Source organism: Urocitellus parryii, chromosome 4, assembly GCF_045843805.1.
Source record: "Urocitellus parryii isolate mUroPar1 chromosome 4, mUroPar1.hap1, whole genome shotgun sequence".
Classification (NCBI taxonomy): Eukaryota; Metazoa; Chordata; class Mammalia; order Rodentia; family Sciuridae; genus Urocitellus; species Urocitellus parryii.
In genome coordinates, this window is record NC_135534.1 from 78,633,424 (window position 1) to 78,650,819 (window position 17,396).

Here is a 17,396-nt window from a genome sequence, read left to right on the forward strand (position 1 = left end):
AAGAGTCAATAAAGAGGACATATAGATGACAAATAAGCATCATACCTGCCATGTATGCTGCTCCACATCATGTATCTTCAGGGAAACATAATTAAAACAACAAAATACCACTTTATAACTGTTAGCATAGCCAAAACCCATAACACTGACAACTCCAAATCCTGGTGTAGATGTGGAGAAATAGAAATTATCAAGGTAATTATCATGCCTCACTCACTGATAGTGAAAATTCAAAATGGTATAGTCACTTTTGAAGACAGTTTGTAATCCTGCCATACATACTCTTTCCATACATTAGAACATTTTCATATTTTCCCAAACAAGTTTAAAACTATGTTCACATGAAAACCCAAACACAGATGTTTGCAGGAGATTTATTCATAATTGCTATAAGTTGAAAGCAACTGAAGATATCCTTCAGAAGGTGAAGGGATAAATTAATTGAGGTATATCCAGACCAGGGAATATTATTCAAAGCTAAAATGACTGAGCAGCCAAGTCATAAAAACATGTGGAAGGAACTTGAATTCATATTACTAAATGAACAAAGCCAATCTGAAAAGGCTCTATTCTATATGATTCCAACTGTATGACCTTCTGAAGAGGTAAATCTATAAAAACTACAAAAAGATCAGTGGTTGCCAGGGATTAGACAAAAGTGAATGATGAACTGTATAGCTCAGTGGAAACACAGGACAGTGAAAAATACTCTGCATGATACTAGCAGTGGATATGTGTTAATATACACTTGTCCAGACCCACAGATTGCACAATACTAAGAGTGAACCCTTGACAGTAGAATGAATCAGACATAACTTTCCTATGTTCATATATGAATACATGATCAGTGTAACTCCACATCATGTATAACCACAAAAAAGGGAAGTTATACTCCATGTATGTATGATATGTCAAAATACATTCAACTGCCATGTATAACTAAAAAGAACAAATTAAAATTTGTTTTAAAAAGAGTGAGCCCTAACATTAGCTATGGACTTTGAGTAATAAATATGTGCACATGTAGACTCAATTGTAACAAACTGATTATACCATTCTGTTGGCAGATGTTGATAATGAGGGAGGCTATGTATGAAAAGATGGAAGGCAAAGAGAGTATATGGAAAAATCTCTTCTCAGTTTTGTTATGAACTTACTACATTTCCTCTAAAAAAATGATTTTTAACTTTTTTTACAAAAGAAATAAGCAAACTGTAACAAGCAAGTTTAAAAGAAGTAAAACAAAGATTGTAGTATAATTTGACTATGACTGGCATAAAACTTTATAAACAACTCAGTGTTCTATAGCCTCATAAGTACTGAAATCTAGTTAAAAAAACAACTCTCATTTTAAATTAACTACATATTAATTTATATGTTAAATACATATTTATGGCACAAAAATACAATAGTGCCCTTGAAGAATTGTCATTCTGAATTCCCCTGGGGAGAAAATTGTCCTACATAACAAACATGTAAGAGACAATTGATATACACTTTCCTTAAAAGGCTTTTAAGTCAAAAGAAACCTCTGATTCTCATTTTAGGCAGCTGGGAAGAAGTTGTGCTAAGAACTTTATGTGAATAATTTCATTTAACTCTCACGGCAAAATAGAGAGGTAGGCAGAATCATTCTTATTTTACAGATAAGAAAACTCAGGTTAGCCAGGTGTGGTGGCACATGCCTATAATTCCAGCAGCTGGGGAAGCTGAGGCAGGAGGATCACAAGCTCAAAGCCAACCTCAGCAATTTAGCAAGGTCCTACGAAATTCAGCAAGACCCTGTCTCTAAATAGAATATTTAAAGTGGACTGGAGATGTAGCTCAGTGGTAAAGTGCCCCTGGGTTCAATCCCTAGTACCAAAAAATAAAATGTAACATCCAAAGTAGACTACTAAGGAGTGGAAAAATGTGAACCCTCTAGGACACAAGGTCATCCAGTAGTCCTCTACAATATCTTGATCTCTAGGTTGTTCTCCAATCCACCCAGGATATTTGAACATAATTATAGTTTAGAACAAATCAAATAATAAATATGCCACAGGTTTCTAATCCTCCTTCATTCCTAATCTTTCATGCTCCTGCCTCTGACCCATCCCACTCTTACCACAGCCTACGTTCTCACCTCATCCTAGACTCCCAGTCTCCCTCTAGTCTAAGCTGCACCAGAGTTCTAAATCCATCCCTGAAATGCTTTCCCCATCTCTCACCTAATGATGGGAGGATGTTCTGGGATAAAACAGTGAATATGCCTGTTTCAAAAATGCTTGGTAATTTTTTTAAAGCTTGAAGTTTTAATAATTTCTTGGTAATAGCCATTGCAAAACATTCCTGAGTAAAAGTGGCCATACATTAATGCCCAGTTAAATGACTTTAGTATCAACACAGCTATGTCACATCAAATAATAGCCAGATAAAAAAGCCAAGTATTATATGACACTGGGATAATCTCTGAAATTGTAAACTGAAATAACCCATCATGCTCTAAGAACTCCACATGCATGGTCTCATTTTACACTTAAAATTGTACAGTCAGTAGTGCAGTTGGTGCTATATTAACAATTTAACTTTTTTTTTCTTTTAGTACTGTGATTGAACCCAGGGTTGCTTAACCACTGAGCCATATACCCAACTTTCTTTTTTTCTTTTTTTTTTTAATTTTTGAGGCAGGGTCTCATTAAGTTGCTCAGGGCCTTATAAAATTGCTGAGACTAGCCTCCAATTGGCAATTCTCCTGTCCCAGCCTTCTAATCCACTGGGATGACAGGCATGTGCCATCATGCCTAGTCATTTTACTTCTTTAAAAAGCCACAAATTGAGGATAAGAGAGGTGATCTAACACAGTAAGGCAGATGGCAGCTAGGGGTAGAACCTACAGAACCTCTCTACAGGGCACATCACTACATCACTATGTTTATTTCTTTCTGTTCCAAAGATTTGAAATATACCACATGAATCCTCAATAAAAATTTATTTTACAATGACTTTTAAAAATGAAAGGATTCTCATTTTACATATTTAACTTCAAATAGATCAAGATAAAATTCCATAAATTCTGACATCAGTTATTATACCCAAATACTAATATCAAGGACATATTTACCAAATATAGTTTTGGGGGGAATCATTTTCTGTAAATGAATATCTCACATTTTATTTTTCAAGCATTTAAACTCATATCATTCCTTTTAGAGCCTGAAAACTTTTTGTCTGTTCCTTCCAATATTTATAAATGAAATTATCTACTTTCGGGAAACAGTCCCCATCAGCCTGGGATGGGAGGTGGGGACTTTGGGTATCATAATGAAAAAGTCATAAGACACACCCATTTTCTGTAGTTCCCCTGGACAACTCTTTTTAAACTCATGGAAGAGTATAAACTAATATATGTAAGAAAAGCTCATGTTGGTGACAGCAAATAATATATAGAACAATAAAATGATACATTTAAACACTAGTAAAATGTATATTTCTAAAAAAAAAAGTTTAATATCATCTGACTTTCTCACCTGAGAAAATACAGATAGTAATACCACAGGTTATATGAAATGTTCTGCTTTTATCCAACAATCTTCTTGTTCTCCTGCTTGGTACCTAAATAAAATTTAATATGGTAAATAAGGTGCAACAAATAAGATGTACAACCTTTTTCACTTTAACACTACTCATAATATAAAAATTTTGGAAATATAGCAGAAGCCTATGAATAAAAATTAGTGAGATGAATTATGATACACTTAATGAAACATTCAAACAATTAAAAATAATGTGAAAAGATTATGTTATCGATTTCTTAAGAATGAAAGATACTTTTAGGGAATAAAATTATAAAATATAAACTATATTTTGATTCTATGCTGTTCAAAGTTAAGGGCATTGGATGTTAATGTCTCTAAACTGTCATCAGTAGTTGCTCATGCAGAGTAGGATCAGGAGGAAAGTTCTCTGACTATTTTACATATTTCTGTGATGTTTGAATTTCACAGTATATATGATTTCCTTTGCTAGCCAAAAAATAAGATTATTTTTAAATGAGGCAATCTCATCTAGGGTTTTAAATGCCTGCTTGATCTCATAGAAAAATAAATGTCAAGCATCTTTGAATATCTGTATTTCACACTGTGAAACAATTTTTAAAGACTTATTAAATACTGGGAGACTTCAGTAGGCACTTTTATTTCCTGCCACTTATTTTTTCTTTTTTCATACCAAGCCAATAGCCAGCCATAGGGATCAAAACCTAGCATTTTACAATGGAAGGCAATCTAGGGAAGGAATTATTTCCACAAAAATTACTGCCTTAAAAATAAAGTTTCCAAATGTAATTACAAGATTGAGAAGTTTTACCAGAGTAAGTTGCACATATGAACTTCACAGATCAAAGCTACCTCAAGTTAAAAATTCATTTGAAATTATAATCTGTCTAGTAGTACCTTACTGTTTTAGTGATGAGTGAATTCACACATACCCACACACACACACATACATATGAACATGCACATATACACAATAATAATCAAAGACAAAGAATTTCACTTATATCCTTCATTTTAAAACAGTAAATATTGTAACATAATCTTTTCACATTATTTGATCACACTAATTTGATCTAGATATGTTTTTTAAGCTCCAAATGGGTGCGTGTGTGTGTGTGTGTGTGTGTGTGTAGTAGAGATAAGGTGCCAACACTATCATGTGTTGCTAAAAGGCCACAGGATTCCTACTTGTTCGCCTGGAGGTAGCTAAGTGAAAATACAGGACTGTGATGAGGCAAGGTGTGGTCCAGAGAGCTCAGAAGTGGGGTAGATTTTAGCTCCTCCTTCACTAGTCATGATCTTGGTCAAGTCACTTCTGCTTTCCAAGCCTCAGGTTCCTCACATACAAAATAGAACTGATTAATCCTGATTGCAGATTCATTGTAAGGATTCACAATGTTGTGTATGAAGTGCTCAGCACAGTGCCTGAAAACACTCTTTATATTTTTTCTCTGATCCTCTGCTCTACCTAGTGTTGTAGGAGAACTCATGGATGATCTTGAGAGTTAACATGGCCCTTACCATCATTTCTGAAGAAATCAATCTAAACAAAAGTCAGACCATGAAAATTAAGCAGAATTAAGACGTGACCATAACACTTGATTTTATGTTGAAATCCATAATGAGGATGTTCTTTTTTTCTTACCTTCTGGGATCCTCGAAGATAAGCCAGGAGTGTTCGGCACATGGGTAAAAGGATAAGGCTGCAGTTGAAGTTAAGAACAGATGCTGAAGCTCTGCTGAAACACAATCCTAGCTGAACAAACAAAGCAAGGGTCAAAACATAGTTAAGTACATAAGCAAAAGAACCCTGACCTAGACCCACAAGCTGCAGGTATCTCCCTATTTCCCCTTTGAGGATCACAGTAAATGCCTGCTCCTTCTAGAGTCTTCAACAGCCCTCCTTTCACCAGAAAGCCTGTTAGCAAAATTGGTTTCTTTATGCTCGGAATGGCTATAAAACTTAGTTCTCCTCTCATGTCAGCTAGTGTTGTTATCAAATGAGTACATTCTTCCAGTTCGATTTCTTGTTTTGTCCTCACTGTCTAGGTTTTGAGAGCTCGAGAGAGAGAGAGAATCTCAGCACTGTTTTCTGCAACTCCACATTCATGTGGCATTGGATCTTTTATTCACTGATATACCCTCAAAACTTTAAAGAGCTTTCATTTGTATCCTCCCTCTGAAATTCCCTGAGCATAAGCCACTCCTTTACACTACATTACCTGCCTGCAAGCTCTTCACCTCACTAACTCTTCATCCCCAGGTTTCTAAGTAAGCTCTACTTACTCCAGACCTGAAAGCAGGAGAGTTGCCTCTATTATATACACTCTCACTGCTTTCTGTCCTTACTTTATTATAATGTCTGTTTAACACTCTTTCAATCTTCTCTTTTTAAGATTCATTTTATTTTTATTTACTGTATATATTTATGGGGTACGATGTGATCTTTTAACATGTAGATACATTGCAGAATGATCAAACCAGGCCAATAGATATGTTTCACCTCAAATAAATACTTATCATACCCTAGTAGTAAGACCATTTAAAATCTACTTTTTGCTATTTTGAAACTTGCTACGAATTATTATTAGTCACCATTGTGCAATACATCATAAGAACCTATTCCTCCTGTCTGAAACTTTGCACCCTTCAATCAACATCTCCTTTTTCTGCACCTGCCACCACCCTGCCCGAAGTCTCTAGTAATCACTCTACTCTCTATCTCCAAGAACTCTACTTTTTTAGGCAAGTGCTCTATCACTGAGCACAACCTCAGCCCTCTACTTTTTTAGATTCTAACAATAAGCAATATCATACAGCAGTTCTCTTTCTGTGTTTGGCTTCATTCACTATGCACAATGTCCTCTAGGTTCATTCATGTTGTTTGAGATGTTCAATCTTAAATGAGATGGTGCCTTAGAAAACTGCAATTCATATATTTGGGTATGTCTTGGAAGCAGGACATAAGTGTTTTTTGTGCACTATTTCCATTTGGTCAGTTAATTTCTGATTACAAAATAATTTCTAATTACAAAAATAAATGAATATTATAGAATATAATACAGTGGTGTTAGCAAATACACAGTTAACTACTATTACTGGCCAAGCACAGTTATTTTGAACATATTTCATTTATTAACATATCAAATCTTCTCCTATAACTCTGAGAAATAATTAATAGCTTTTTAGGATTACTCTTATATAAAGGGGAATGTGACATTATGATTATAATGTTATAATAGTAATAAGAGTAACATTAAGACCTAACGTAAAACAACAACAACAAAAAAAGATGTTGTGGAGCCAAAATTGAAACTCAGAGGTTCTAGATAGAGTGTCTATGACATGAATAATCACTTTAGACTTCCTCTTCAAGTTGGTTTTTTAAAAGACAATGCCCAGAAGGCACATAGTAGGCAATAGATATTTTGTTAAACAACTTGAATTTACATTTGAAGAAAGGAAATGTAGACAACCAGTCTAGATAAAATTTCTCTCCTTATATGCTTCTCCATCAACTAGATGATTATTATTCTTGTTTTTTTTTATAATTAGAAAAATTAGAGGTACAAATATTTGAGATTATTAGAGAAGGCCACAACAATATGTCCATTAGGATTGCCTACACACTGAGGGTTTGGAGGGGATTCCTAGCACTCTTATTCTTCTTTACTTCCGTTTAGTATGTGGCATGTTACTTTAAACATTTTATGTTTTGGCCTATTTCTCTAAGTAAAGGGTAAGCCCTTCAAGGACAGGAAAAATAGTTCTAAAATGTTTAAGATCACTTTACATTTTATTTTAGTTCTCATGTAATTAATTGATTTTGAATAGATTTTTAATGTAATCCTCAGATCAGCTCTGTAACATAGGCTCAGTACACAGTATTATTGCCATTTCAGAGATAAAGAACATTTACTAAATAAAAATAATTATACCCACAACCAAAAATTCTGAATTTAATGCTTTGGGGTAGTGCCTGGATACCAACATTTCTGAAAGCTTCCCAGATAATTCTAATATGACACCTGGGATAAAAATCATAGTCATAAACTTGTTAGCTAAATTGTATTGTTCATAAATTATAAAACAAAAGCAATCATTAAATTATAATGCGTAAACAGAATTTTATATCTATAAATTTACTGACCAAACTGGATTTAAAATTAATTTTCATATTTAGAAACAAAATTATTCTAAATATGCTTAAATTAAAAAGTGACAACAACATGATCTCATGTGCAGAAAGCTGACACAGTGAGGAAGAACTAACAAGAGGCTTTTCATTTCCTACCCTCTAACACAGAACAGGCGCTGCACAGGTGCCTTTAATGGACCACAGGACATCTTTTCAAAATGTTACAAGATACAAAGGATTATACTCATTTCACAACTGAGTTACATAAGGATCTTAGAGGCTGAAACCTTCCCCCAAGGTCATACAACTAGTAGAAGATAAACTCTGTGCCTTAGACTGGGGGATTATCTTCATCTTGGGTTAAAATCAAGACCAAAAAGACAACAACAAAAAAAAATAGGCCCAGAAGGTTATGCAAGGAAAACTACTATTAAAGATAGGGAAAGCCTGTTCCTATAGCCCCCTTGGGCCATATACATTATGACTTTGATGCCAGCGGAGTTCCTTAGTCAAGACAAGGTCTTGAATTTTAACTCCCATCAAGTGCAATTGCTTCACTTCATTCCTTGGGTTTGAAATACCCCTGTAACCCTAGCTAGCACCACTTCCTCTTCAGTTGGTATATTCATAAAAATGTTTGTATCTGATTAGACTCAAACTTCTTTGAGCTCCACTGTATGGCCTTGATTCTTACATACTCTCTCACAAGGTCAGTCCTAGAGAGGCAGATGTCCCAAAGGTACCTGAACCCTCTTTATAACTACCTCTCAACTCTAGGATCTAGGAAGGCAGAAATTGGTTTATACTTTTCTACTCCTTATTCATACCATGTTGCAAGTTCCTCAAATGCAACATTCTGGTGTTTACAGCTTTGAATCCTTAACCCTAACACAATGGCTATACCCAATAATATGGATGTGCACTGAATTTTTAAACACATGTATCATGCTTTGATAATCATCTCCTTTGGTTACAACACTGCACTTGGTTCATATATTTATAATCTTCAGATGATTTTATTCAGGAATCCTCTATGTCTACCAATTATTTTAAAATAGCTCACAGTATCATGGGAAAACATTAGGAAGTGGTCACAGAAAGTCCCTACTATCATCAGAAAGATGAAGTTTCTCTACTTACATGAATGCAATGCCATAAATGTGTATAAAGGAGAAAAATCTATCTTTCACTAGACACCTCAAAAAATTATTAGTTCCATTATTATTCCCCTCAGAATTTTTATAAAAATTTATCCATCAAAATGGGTACTAAGGCAGACATGGGGGCACGCACCTGTAATCCCAACGGTTGAGGATTTCAAGCTCAAAGCCAGCCACAGCTACTTAGGGAGACTTTAAGCAACTTAGCAAGACCCTGTCTCAAAATTTTAAAAAATTAAAAATTAAAAAACTTGTGAATAGTTGCTTTATTTATCAAAAGGGACTTTATAGATGTGATTAAGGTTATGGTTCTTAACCATAGAGAGAGTACTTTAAATTACCCAGGTGGATTCAATCTAATCATGTGAGCATTTAAGAGCTGAGAACCTTCTGCACTGGAGGCAACAGAGAGTGAGCAGAAAGGGATGTCAGAGAAATTCTATAAATAGGATTCACTGGTTGATATGTAGGGGCCCCTGTGTAAGGATAATGAGAAGCCTTGACTGGCAACCAGCAAGAAAAAGAAGACTTCAGTCTTCTGTCTGCAAGGGACTGTATTTTGGTAACACCCCAAATAATCTTAGAGGCAGGTATTTCCCAGAACCTCACCAAGAACGCAGTTGACATATTCATTTCAGCCTGTGAACTTTGGAGTAGAGAAATCAACTGCTAAGTTTCTGACCTACAGAACTACAAAATAATAAATTTGTATTGTTTTAAACTACCATATGTATGATAATTTGTAAGAACATCAAAACAAAACTAAGACACCAAAATGGAGGTCAGCTTTCATCAAATACTTATCAGATATTTCAGGCTACAAAACCAAAGACGTATTTCAAAAGGCAATATAGAATATATTCTTTAATTTCATAGTAAATTGTTAGAAGTACAAATTTTAGATTCAAACAAGTTTTCTTTTTCCTTTTGAGATGTCTAACCGTATCATTTGTTAGATGACTGGCTACAAACAAATTATAAACTTTTTTGAAGAATGGGAGATAAAACTGATACCAATACACAATTCAAAATATAGGTACCATACAGATCACTTTCTCTAAAAATGTAATTAACTTAAATATTAGGAACAAACAATGATTTAAAATTCATTATTTTTTTTAAACTAGCAGTTTTGAAGCCAATAAGCTCATACTCAAAAAATATTATTGAACTAAGATTCTAATTTAAAAGATACAAAAATAACACTATTCACCCCCCCAAAATGAAAACAAAACAAAGATTAAAACAGAAAATTTAAAACCCTTATAAACAAATTAAGATAAATCATAGGAGTCGGCAGTGGCAGGATATATATTCAATACTAAAAAGCTAAGAGCATTGCTATATGATACCAGCAAATATTTTTACAAATTTATTTTTAATATTTCATTTTATATGAACAATAAAATTATAATTTTTCTTTAAATAAGTTTAACAGGGCTGGGGTTGTGGTTCAGCAGTAGAGCATTCACCTAGCAAATGCGAGGCCATGGGTTTGATCCTCAGCACCATATATAAATAAATAAGTCAAATGAAGGTAAAAAAATTTAAAAAAAAATAAGTTTAACAAAAGAAGTATAAATTCTGTATGTAAAAAATAAATAAGGGCTGGGGATGTGGCTCAAGCGGTAGCGCGCTCGCCTGGCATGCGTGGGGCTCTGGGTTCCATCCTCAGCACCACATACAAATAAAAAAATAAAGATGTTGTGTCCACCAAAAACTAAAAAAAAAATAAATATTAAAAAACTTCTCTCTCAAAAAAAAAATAAAGATGTTGTGTCCACTGAAAACTAAAAAATAAATATTAAAAAAAATCTCTCTCTCTCTTTAAAAAAATAAATAAACAAAACTTAAAAAAAAAAAAAGAAGGCCTAAGGATTGTTGTGATATGCCATGGTTTTGATAGAACAATTTAACATTGTTAAGAAGCCAGTCTCTCAAAAATCCATTTATATACTTAGTACACCTCCAATCAAAACTGCATCAGGGTATTTTTTTTCTGAAACTTCACAAGCCTATTTTAAAATGTATATGGAAAAGCAAAATTATTAAAACACTAAAAAAGGAGGAAAAATTCAGTCTATAAAATGGGACTTATAAAATCATAGTAGTTTAGTAGTTTAAGGTTTTTTTGTTGATAGACAAATTACTAGTAGAACAAAACAAAGACCCATAAAAAGAAAAAAAATATTTTGAACTATGGTAGCTAATATAGACATAGGGCAGACACCATCTATAATACTGGAAAAAGAAATGTCTATTCAATTAAGGGGAAAATTGGTTTTGCATATGTAAAAAAAGAGATGACTTTTCTATTTCAAACCTCTCCAATACATTAGTTCCTGAATTGATTAAGGACTTAAATATCAAAAACAAAATTGAAATTTTTAATAAACATATATGTAAATCTTTAGCACATCATCATAGATGAGAATTTCTCAAGACACAAAAATCTTAAAATCAAGCAAAAAAAGCTAACACATTAAATATACATGTATTTAATTTATGTATGCACATAAATTAAAACTACTTTTTCAAATGGCAGAGAAATGAAGAACCCAAACTTCAGAATAATAGTGAACTAGTAGAAAACGAGGAAGACAAGACAGTTAGATGATAAAGAAGGATCAAATGCATAGTTGTATAGTACTCATAATGTTTTAATTCTAGGTGCAACCATGTGTTTTCATTATATCATATGTATCGAAGATGATAAGCCTATTTAAATAAAAATCAGACTGGGTTGTGGTGCACACCTGTAATCTTAGCTACTCAGGAGGTCAGTGCAGGAGTATCACAATTCAAGGCCAGCTTCAGAAACTTAGTGACATTCTGTCTCAAAATTTAAAATTAGAAAGGACTGGGAAGTAGTTCGTTGACAAAGCACCACTGAGTTCAATCCCCAGTGCTAATAAAAAGAGAAAGAATTCTAAAACCAAGATTATAACTGAAAAGATGCAAAACTGACACAGCCTCATCCAAATAAAATAAAAATATAACAAATATAACATCATAGAAAATCCAAACACTCTATAAACAAATTAATTTAAATCATAGGAGAGTATACTAGAGTAGTAGTCAATATTTTTAAGTGATGTATAGAAACATCAATGAGGTTCATGCCTAAATTAATAGACTATGTTAGGAACTGAGGACTAATAGTAATTAGATTCTGTCATTTAAAATAAGCCAATAAAAGAAATATATATATCACTTAATATCACTTTAAAGTGATGTGTGTGTGTGTATAAAATTACTTAATTCAATGTCTGTTACATTGCAAGAACTCAAAGAACACTAGGTATTAATAGTAGAAACAGTGTATTCTGGGCTATCACTGAATTCTACATTTCAGATCAGCTGTACCTCGTATACATTAAATATACCCATATTGCACCACATATTTTCAAAGAAACATAAGCATTAGGTATTGATACAACTCTTTGGGGGAAATCATTTTAAATCATACTCTTGCTAGATGGTCACTGCTGTTGTCTAGTACTATCTACATTCTTTATACAAATAGTATATCACGGGAAACAAGATGGGATACTATGTGTACATGTATCCTGAAGTAGGCACAAGATGACTCTACAGATACTAAGAATATGAATAAAGCATATAATTTTATTATCTTTCATTTATTTGTGCTCCTTAGAGTCACAAACACTTGGCAAAATATCAAGTCTTTTACACAGTGTTTATTGCCAACGAATGAAATATTGTTCCTGAAGAAGAGACAGGATAATAATTAGTGTTTGTCAAGAAAGCAATAATTTTTCATTGAAAGATCCAAAAAACAATAAATTTAGGCTGTTCCTACATTATGAGTTAGAACAACTTAGAATACCATACATTTTATATTAGAGAGTCAATGAATAAAAATAATCCTCTCTGGACCATCTAATAAAGATTTTAAATATAATTTTCTCACCTCAATCAGCAAAGTTATAATCATTTAAGAATGATGGGATTACTTGTTGTTTATCCATGCCTCCAAAGAAATAAGATAATTGATATTTCTTTTAATATAATATATGCAAATGATAAGAAAATTTTGGCTTAAGTAATTTTTAGATAATGATTTTACCTGCAATTTTAATATATCATGAAAATAAGTTTATTTAAAATAAATCAGCAAAAAAAATCTATCAAAAAGTTGAAAATTTAAGAGGTCCAAATAAATTACAATTCAGTACTTCAAAGGAAATCTGTACACTTCTATTTTTCTAACTATTTGCTGAATGTGTAGAATTGTTTAATTGTTGTGTTTACATTAAATCAAAGAGTAATGTAATTCAAATTGGCTTTAAGTGCCCCCTTGGAGTTTATTTTGGCATTCTATCTTTTCCTTATGAAGCCAAAAAATCCAAATGGAAATTTTACGAAAGATCGATTTCTTCACGTTTGTTCCTGAATATTCTTATTACTTTAAACTAGGAATAAAAGTTATGTTTTACCAGATTCTCAGAGTACAAATGTTCTTTCAGATGCGAACGAAGAAGAAAGAGAAAAAATGGAGATGGAGCCATGTTCAATGACACAATTGTAAGAAAATATTTTATCTGATTTCTACATGGGCACTATTCTAGTAGCTAAGTACACTTTCTCCACTTAGTCACTATGAATCCATAAGCTCCATAAGCACCAACTACCTCAAATTTTCACTAAAACGAAACACTGCCCCCTGTTTTCACCCCACCCTAGCTGAACCATTTCTTTTACCCTTACCTGCTACTTGTTTTCAGATCTCATCAGTTAGCTGACACTAGATGGCAGTGTTATTTTCACATTTCAAGTCCTGCAGGAAGCCATCTGTGAATTATTTGGGGGTCTTCTCTCAGTATGGTACCCAGGGTTAGGTTTAGGTTAGGCATTGTGAACTATCTATGGCTCTCCATGGCAAGAGATTGACCAATGCATCTGTTCTTTATATCCACTCTGCTAGGAAGATCCCTCATAGTAGCTCTGGACCCTTTGGGAACTGGACAGCCCACTTTTAATCTCTCTTGGAGAACATCCTATGGATGGCCTTTGATGTTTCCCAAAATATATAAAGCAGACTCGGGCTCCATTTTGCCATAGTCTAGCAGTTCGATCTGTCTGATAGGCTTGCCTGTTCTGCTTCTACTTTTGAAACTACTTTCTGTGTTCTGTGGTTTTTTTACCTTTCTATTTTTCCTAGCTGTTATTTCTCAACCAGTCCACTCCACTGAGGGGAACTCCATTTCCATCACCTGTATGAGACATGGTTGAGAATATCTCATTTGTCAATCCTTTATATGGAGTGCATGTTTTATCCCCAAAATTTATTTGTTGAGCCCCCAATTCTCAGTGTAAAAGACTTTGGGATAGAGCCTCTGGGATATAATTAGCTTTAGATTAGGTGACAGGATAGTACCCCCATGTTAGGATTAGTGACCTTTTGAGAAGAGGAACTAACTAGAGCTTGTTCTGTCTCCATCTCTCTCTCTTGCTATCATCATCTTGATGTTAAGGTACAGCAGGAAGGTAGCCATCAGCAAACTAGGAAGGGAGCCTTCTCCAAATGTGGACCTATTGGCATCTTGATCTTGGATTTCCTAGCCTCAAGAACTGTAAGAAACAAATGTTTATTGATTAAGCCAACAACTCTATGACATTTTGTTGCAGAAGCTCAAATTAAAACAGTGCTATAAAATTTATAACAAGTCACACCATTTGAAGAAAATTATAAAAGAATATAACATTTTGAGAGTACAAATATATGGTTATTGTCCTAAAATCTCAAACATGTATCTTCTTATCTTAAATGCTATTCTTAAGATCCTTCTTAACAGCTATGAATCATGAGCTAATTAACTGATACTTTAACAGTCTAAAATATAAGTAGTATAAAAAGTAACTTAGAGTCTTAGTGCCACTCTATGATATCCTTTCTCTAACCTCTTTTCTATAGTTCTACAGTAAAAGTTATCTCTTCCACTTACATTATTTATTCAACATGTATTTATTGTGATGTGCACAGATTACAGGATACCAGGAATGAACTAAAAATAGAAAATGCCCTTTCCCTAGTATCCCCATATTTTATTAGGGAAAATAGGTATTAATCAAATGGCTACATATGCAAATGTGAATTGTAGCAGTGATAAATGCAGTGATAAATTTCTTGTACCAGGAAATGAGGTCCGAATGGGAAATCAGTAAGTCTTCCCTAATGAAGTGAAAAAAATAAACTGAGTCCTGGAGAGGGAGAGTCAAAGCAACCTAAGAATGAGAAGACCATGCACGTAGGAGAAAACACTATGATAAATGAAATGTAGCAAATGGGAACGTGTCCATAAAAAATTTAAAGTAGGCCAATATGGTGGGGGTATAGTGGAGGGGGAGGCTACAGGAAGCTGGAGAAGCAGGTGGGAGCCCTCGCTGGATTTTGCAGGCTGTGGTAAGAATGTGTCTTTAGGCTAAAATCAAAGCACAGTACCTTACTGTGCTTGAGATGCTGTAACAACCATACATTGGGTGGTTTATAACAACTAACATTTATTTCCTACAATTTTGAAGGCTTGAAATTACAGATTCAAGGCAGACTCAGTCTAGTGAGGACCACCTCCTTATAGGTAATACTTTCTTACTCCTCATATGATGGCTAGCTAGCTCTCTGAAGCCTCCTTGACAAGAGTGCTAGTCCTAACCATGGAAGGCCCTAACCTAGTTAGTTCCCTAATCACCAGTTTATCCCAAAGGCCCACTTCCTAATACTATTTCCTTGGGGTTAGGTCTTCAATATATGTATTTGGAGAGCACAAACTTTCAGAGCAGAGTGCTAGGAGCCACAGCAAAAGTATTATGATACATGGTACCTTTGGTTTAGGTGACTGCCAGCTAGCCATTGAGATGATATGATTATGTTAAGCTTTACATTCATATGGAAATTGGACTCCTGCTGTTCACCTCAGCCTGTTACAGGACTCATGTTACTCATGTTACTCATGTAATAGGAGAGTTCCCATTGGTTGGGGAAGGATAGTAGGAAGGAACTTCCGGGGGGAGGTCCGGGCGCCCAGTTCCGGTGGCGACACATGTGGGTCGACCGGCTTGCTAGCAGGGCGCACACGGGACGCTGGCGGCTTTGTTAAATAAAGCTTTGTTTCCCGCTTGAACGGCTTGTGTTTCTGTGCCCAGCTGGGTTGCAGCGGTTCGTGTTTCTGTGCCCAGCTGGGTTGAGCGGCTTGTGTTTCTGTGCCCAACCGGGTTGCGGCGGCTCGTGTTTCTGTGCCCAGCTGGGTTGCGGCATTTGGTGGCCCGTACGGGGAACGCCCGAAAATTAGAGGTGAATATTCGCTCGCCGCGGAGGAAAGGCGACAGAATGTGTATTCTTATTTTGATTTATTTTGCTTTTATTTCAAGCTCCCTAGCCTTAGAATTTTTTCAGGCGAACTGGAAAAAAATGGTTGGCTCAAAGTTTGAAGTTATTCGGCCCTGAGAGAGAGAAAATTGATATAACCATTCTCCTCTCCGTTTTTGTCTCATTCTGTTTTGGCTTTCTTCTATCCTACCTTATTGGGTTACATTACCTTTATAGTAGATTAGAATCTAATAAAAAACAAACCGAAAAACTGTTAAGTAAATTGTTAGAGGTCCAGGCTATGCTAGAAAACATATTAGGTCAAGCAAAAGAAAAGGTCCCTCAAGCTAGTCAGACAGAGAGAAATTTGAAGAAAGCAAGCTCAGGGGAAAAACAGCCATCAGGTAGGGAGGCTGCTACTAACTCCGTTCTATCACCAGAGGGCGTAATTCAACCAACAACTCTACCTGAAGCTGAGCGGCCCTCAGTTTCCAAAGTTGATGGACAGAATCCTGAGGCAGGACCCCAAGAGTTAACATGCCCTGTACTTGAGTGAGCGGAAAGGCAACGAGTTTACCGTCCTTTAGATTTCAAAATAATAAAGCAATTAAAGGAAGCTATAGCAACCTATGGGCCTCAAGCCCCCTTTACAATCAGCATGGTCGAATCTATTACCAACTGGGACTTAACACCAACAGATTGGGCTAATGTGTGTCGCTCTGTGCTAAATGGAGGACAATATTTATTATGGAAAATTGCCAATGAGGAATTCTGCATGGAGACAGCTAGGCAAAATGCAGTAGCCGGTTACCCTGAAAGAAATATGCAAATGCTATTAGGAAAAGGAACTTATGAGGGTCAGGGGCAACAGATTGGATATGACCCTAGTGTATACGCACAGATTGCTATAGATGCAATTAGAGCATAGAAAACTTTGCAAAGACAAAGAGATTTACAAGGTCAACTATCTAAGGTAATACAAGGAACTAATGAAACCTACACTGATTTTGTAGATAGACTTATTCAGACAGCCTCTAAGATATTTGAAAATACAGAACAAGCAATGCCATTTATAAAACAACTGGCTTATGACCAAGCAAATCATTGCTGCAGAGAGGGCATTAGACCATGGAAACATGAAGATTTAAACACATATATTAAATTATGTAGAGACATTAATGAACAAGGGCAAGTCTTAGCAGCAGTAAAACAGGATTTAGATGCCAAGCCAA

General features: G+C 34.8%; 1 protein-coding gene across 1 annotated transcript in view; it reads right to left on the reverse strand.

Moving 5' to 3' along the window:
- The window catches only part of Nox4 (NADPH oxidase 4), a 194,983-nt gene that overhangs the window by 150,773 nt on the left and 26,814 nt on the right, over positions 1 to 17,396 (reverse strand). Inside the window, exons 3-4 of the mRNA XM_026401516.2 lie at positions 5,182 to 5,292; positions 3,510 to 3,594 (exon numbers count right to left, since the gene is read on the reverse strand). Coding sequence (XP_026257301.1) covers positions 3,510 to 3,594; positions 5,182 to 5,292 — 196 coding nt within the window. The remainder of the gene's footprint in view (positions 1 to 3,509; positions 3,595 to 5,181; positions 5,293 to 17,396) is intronic.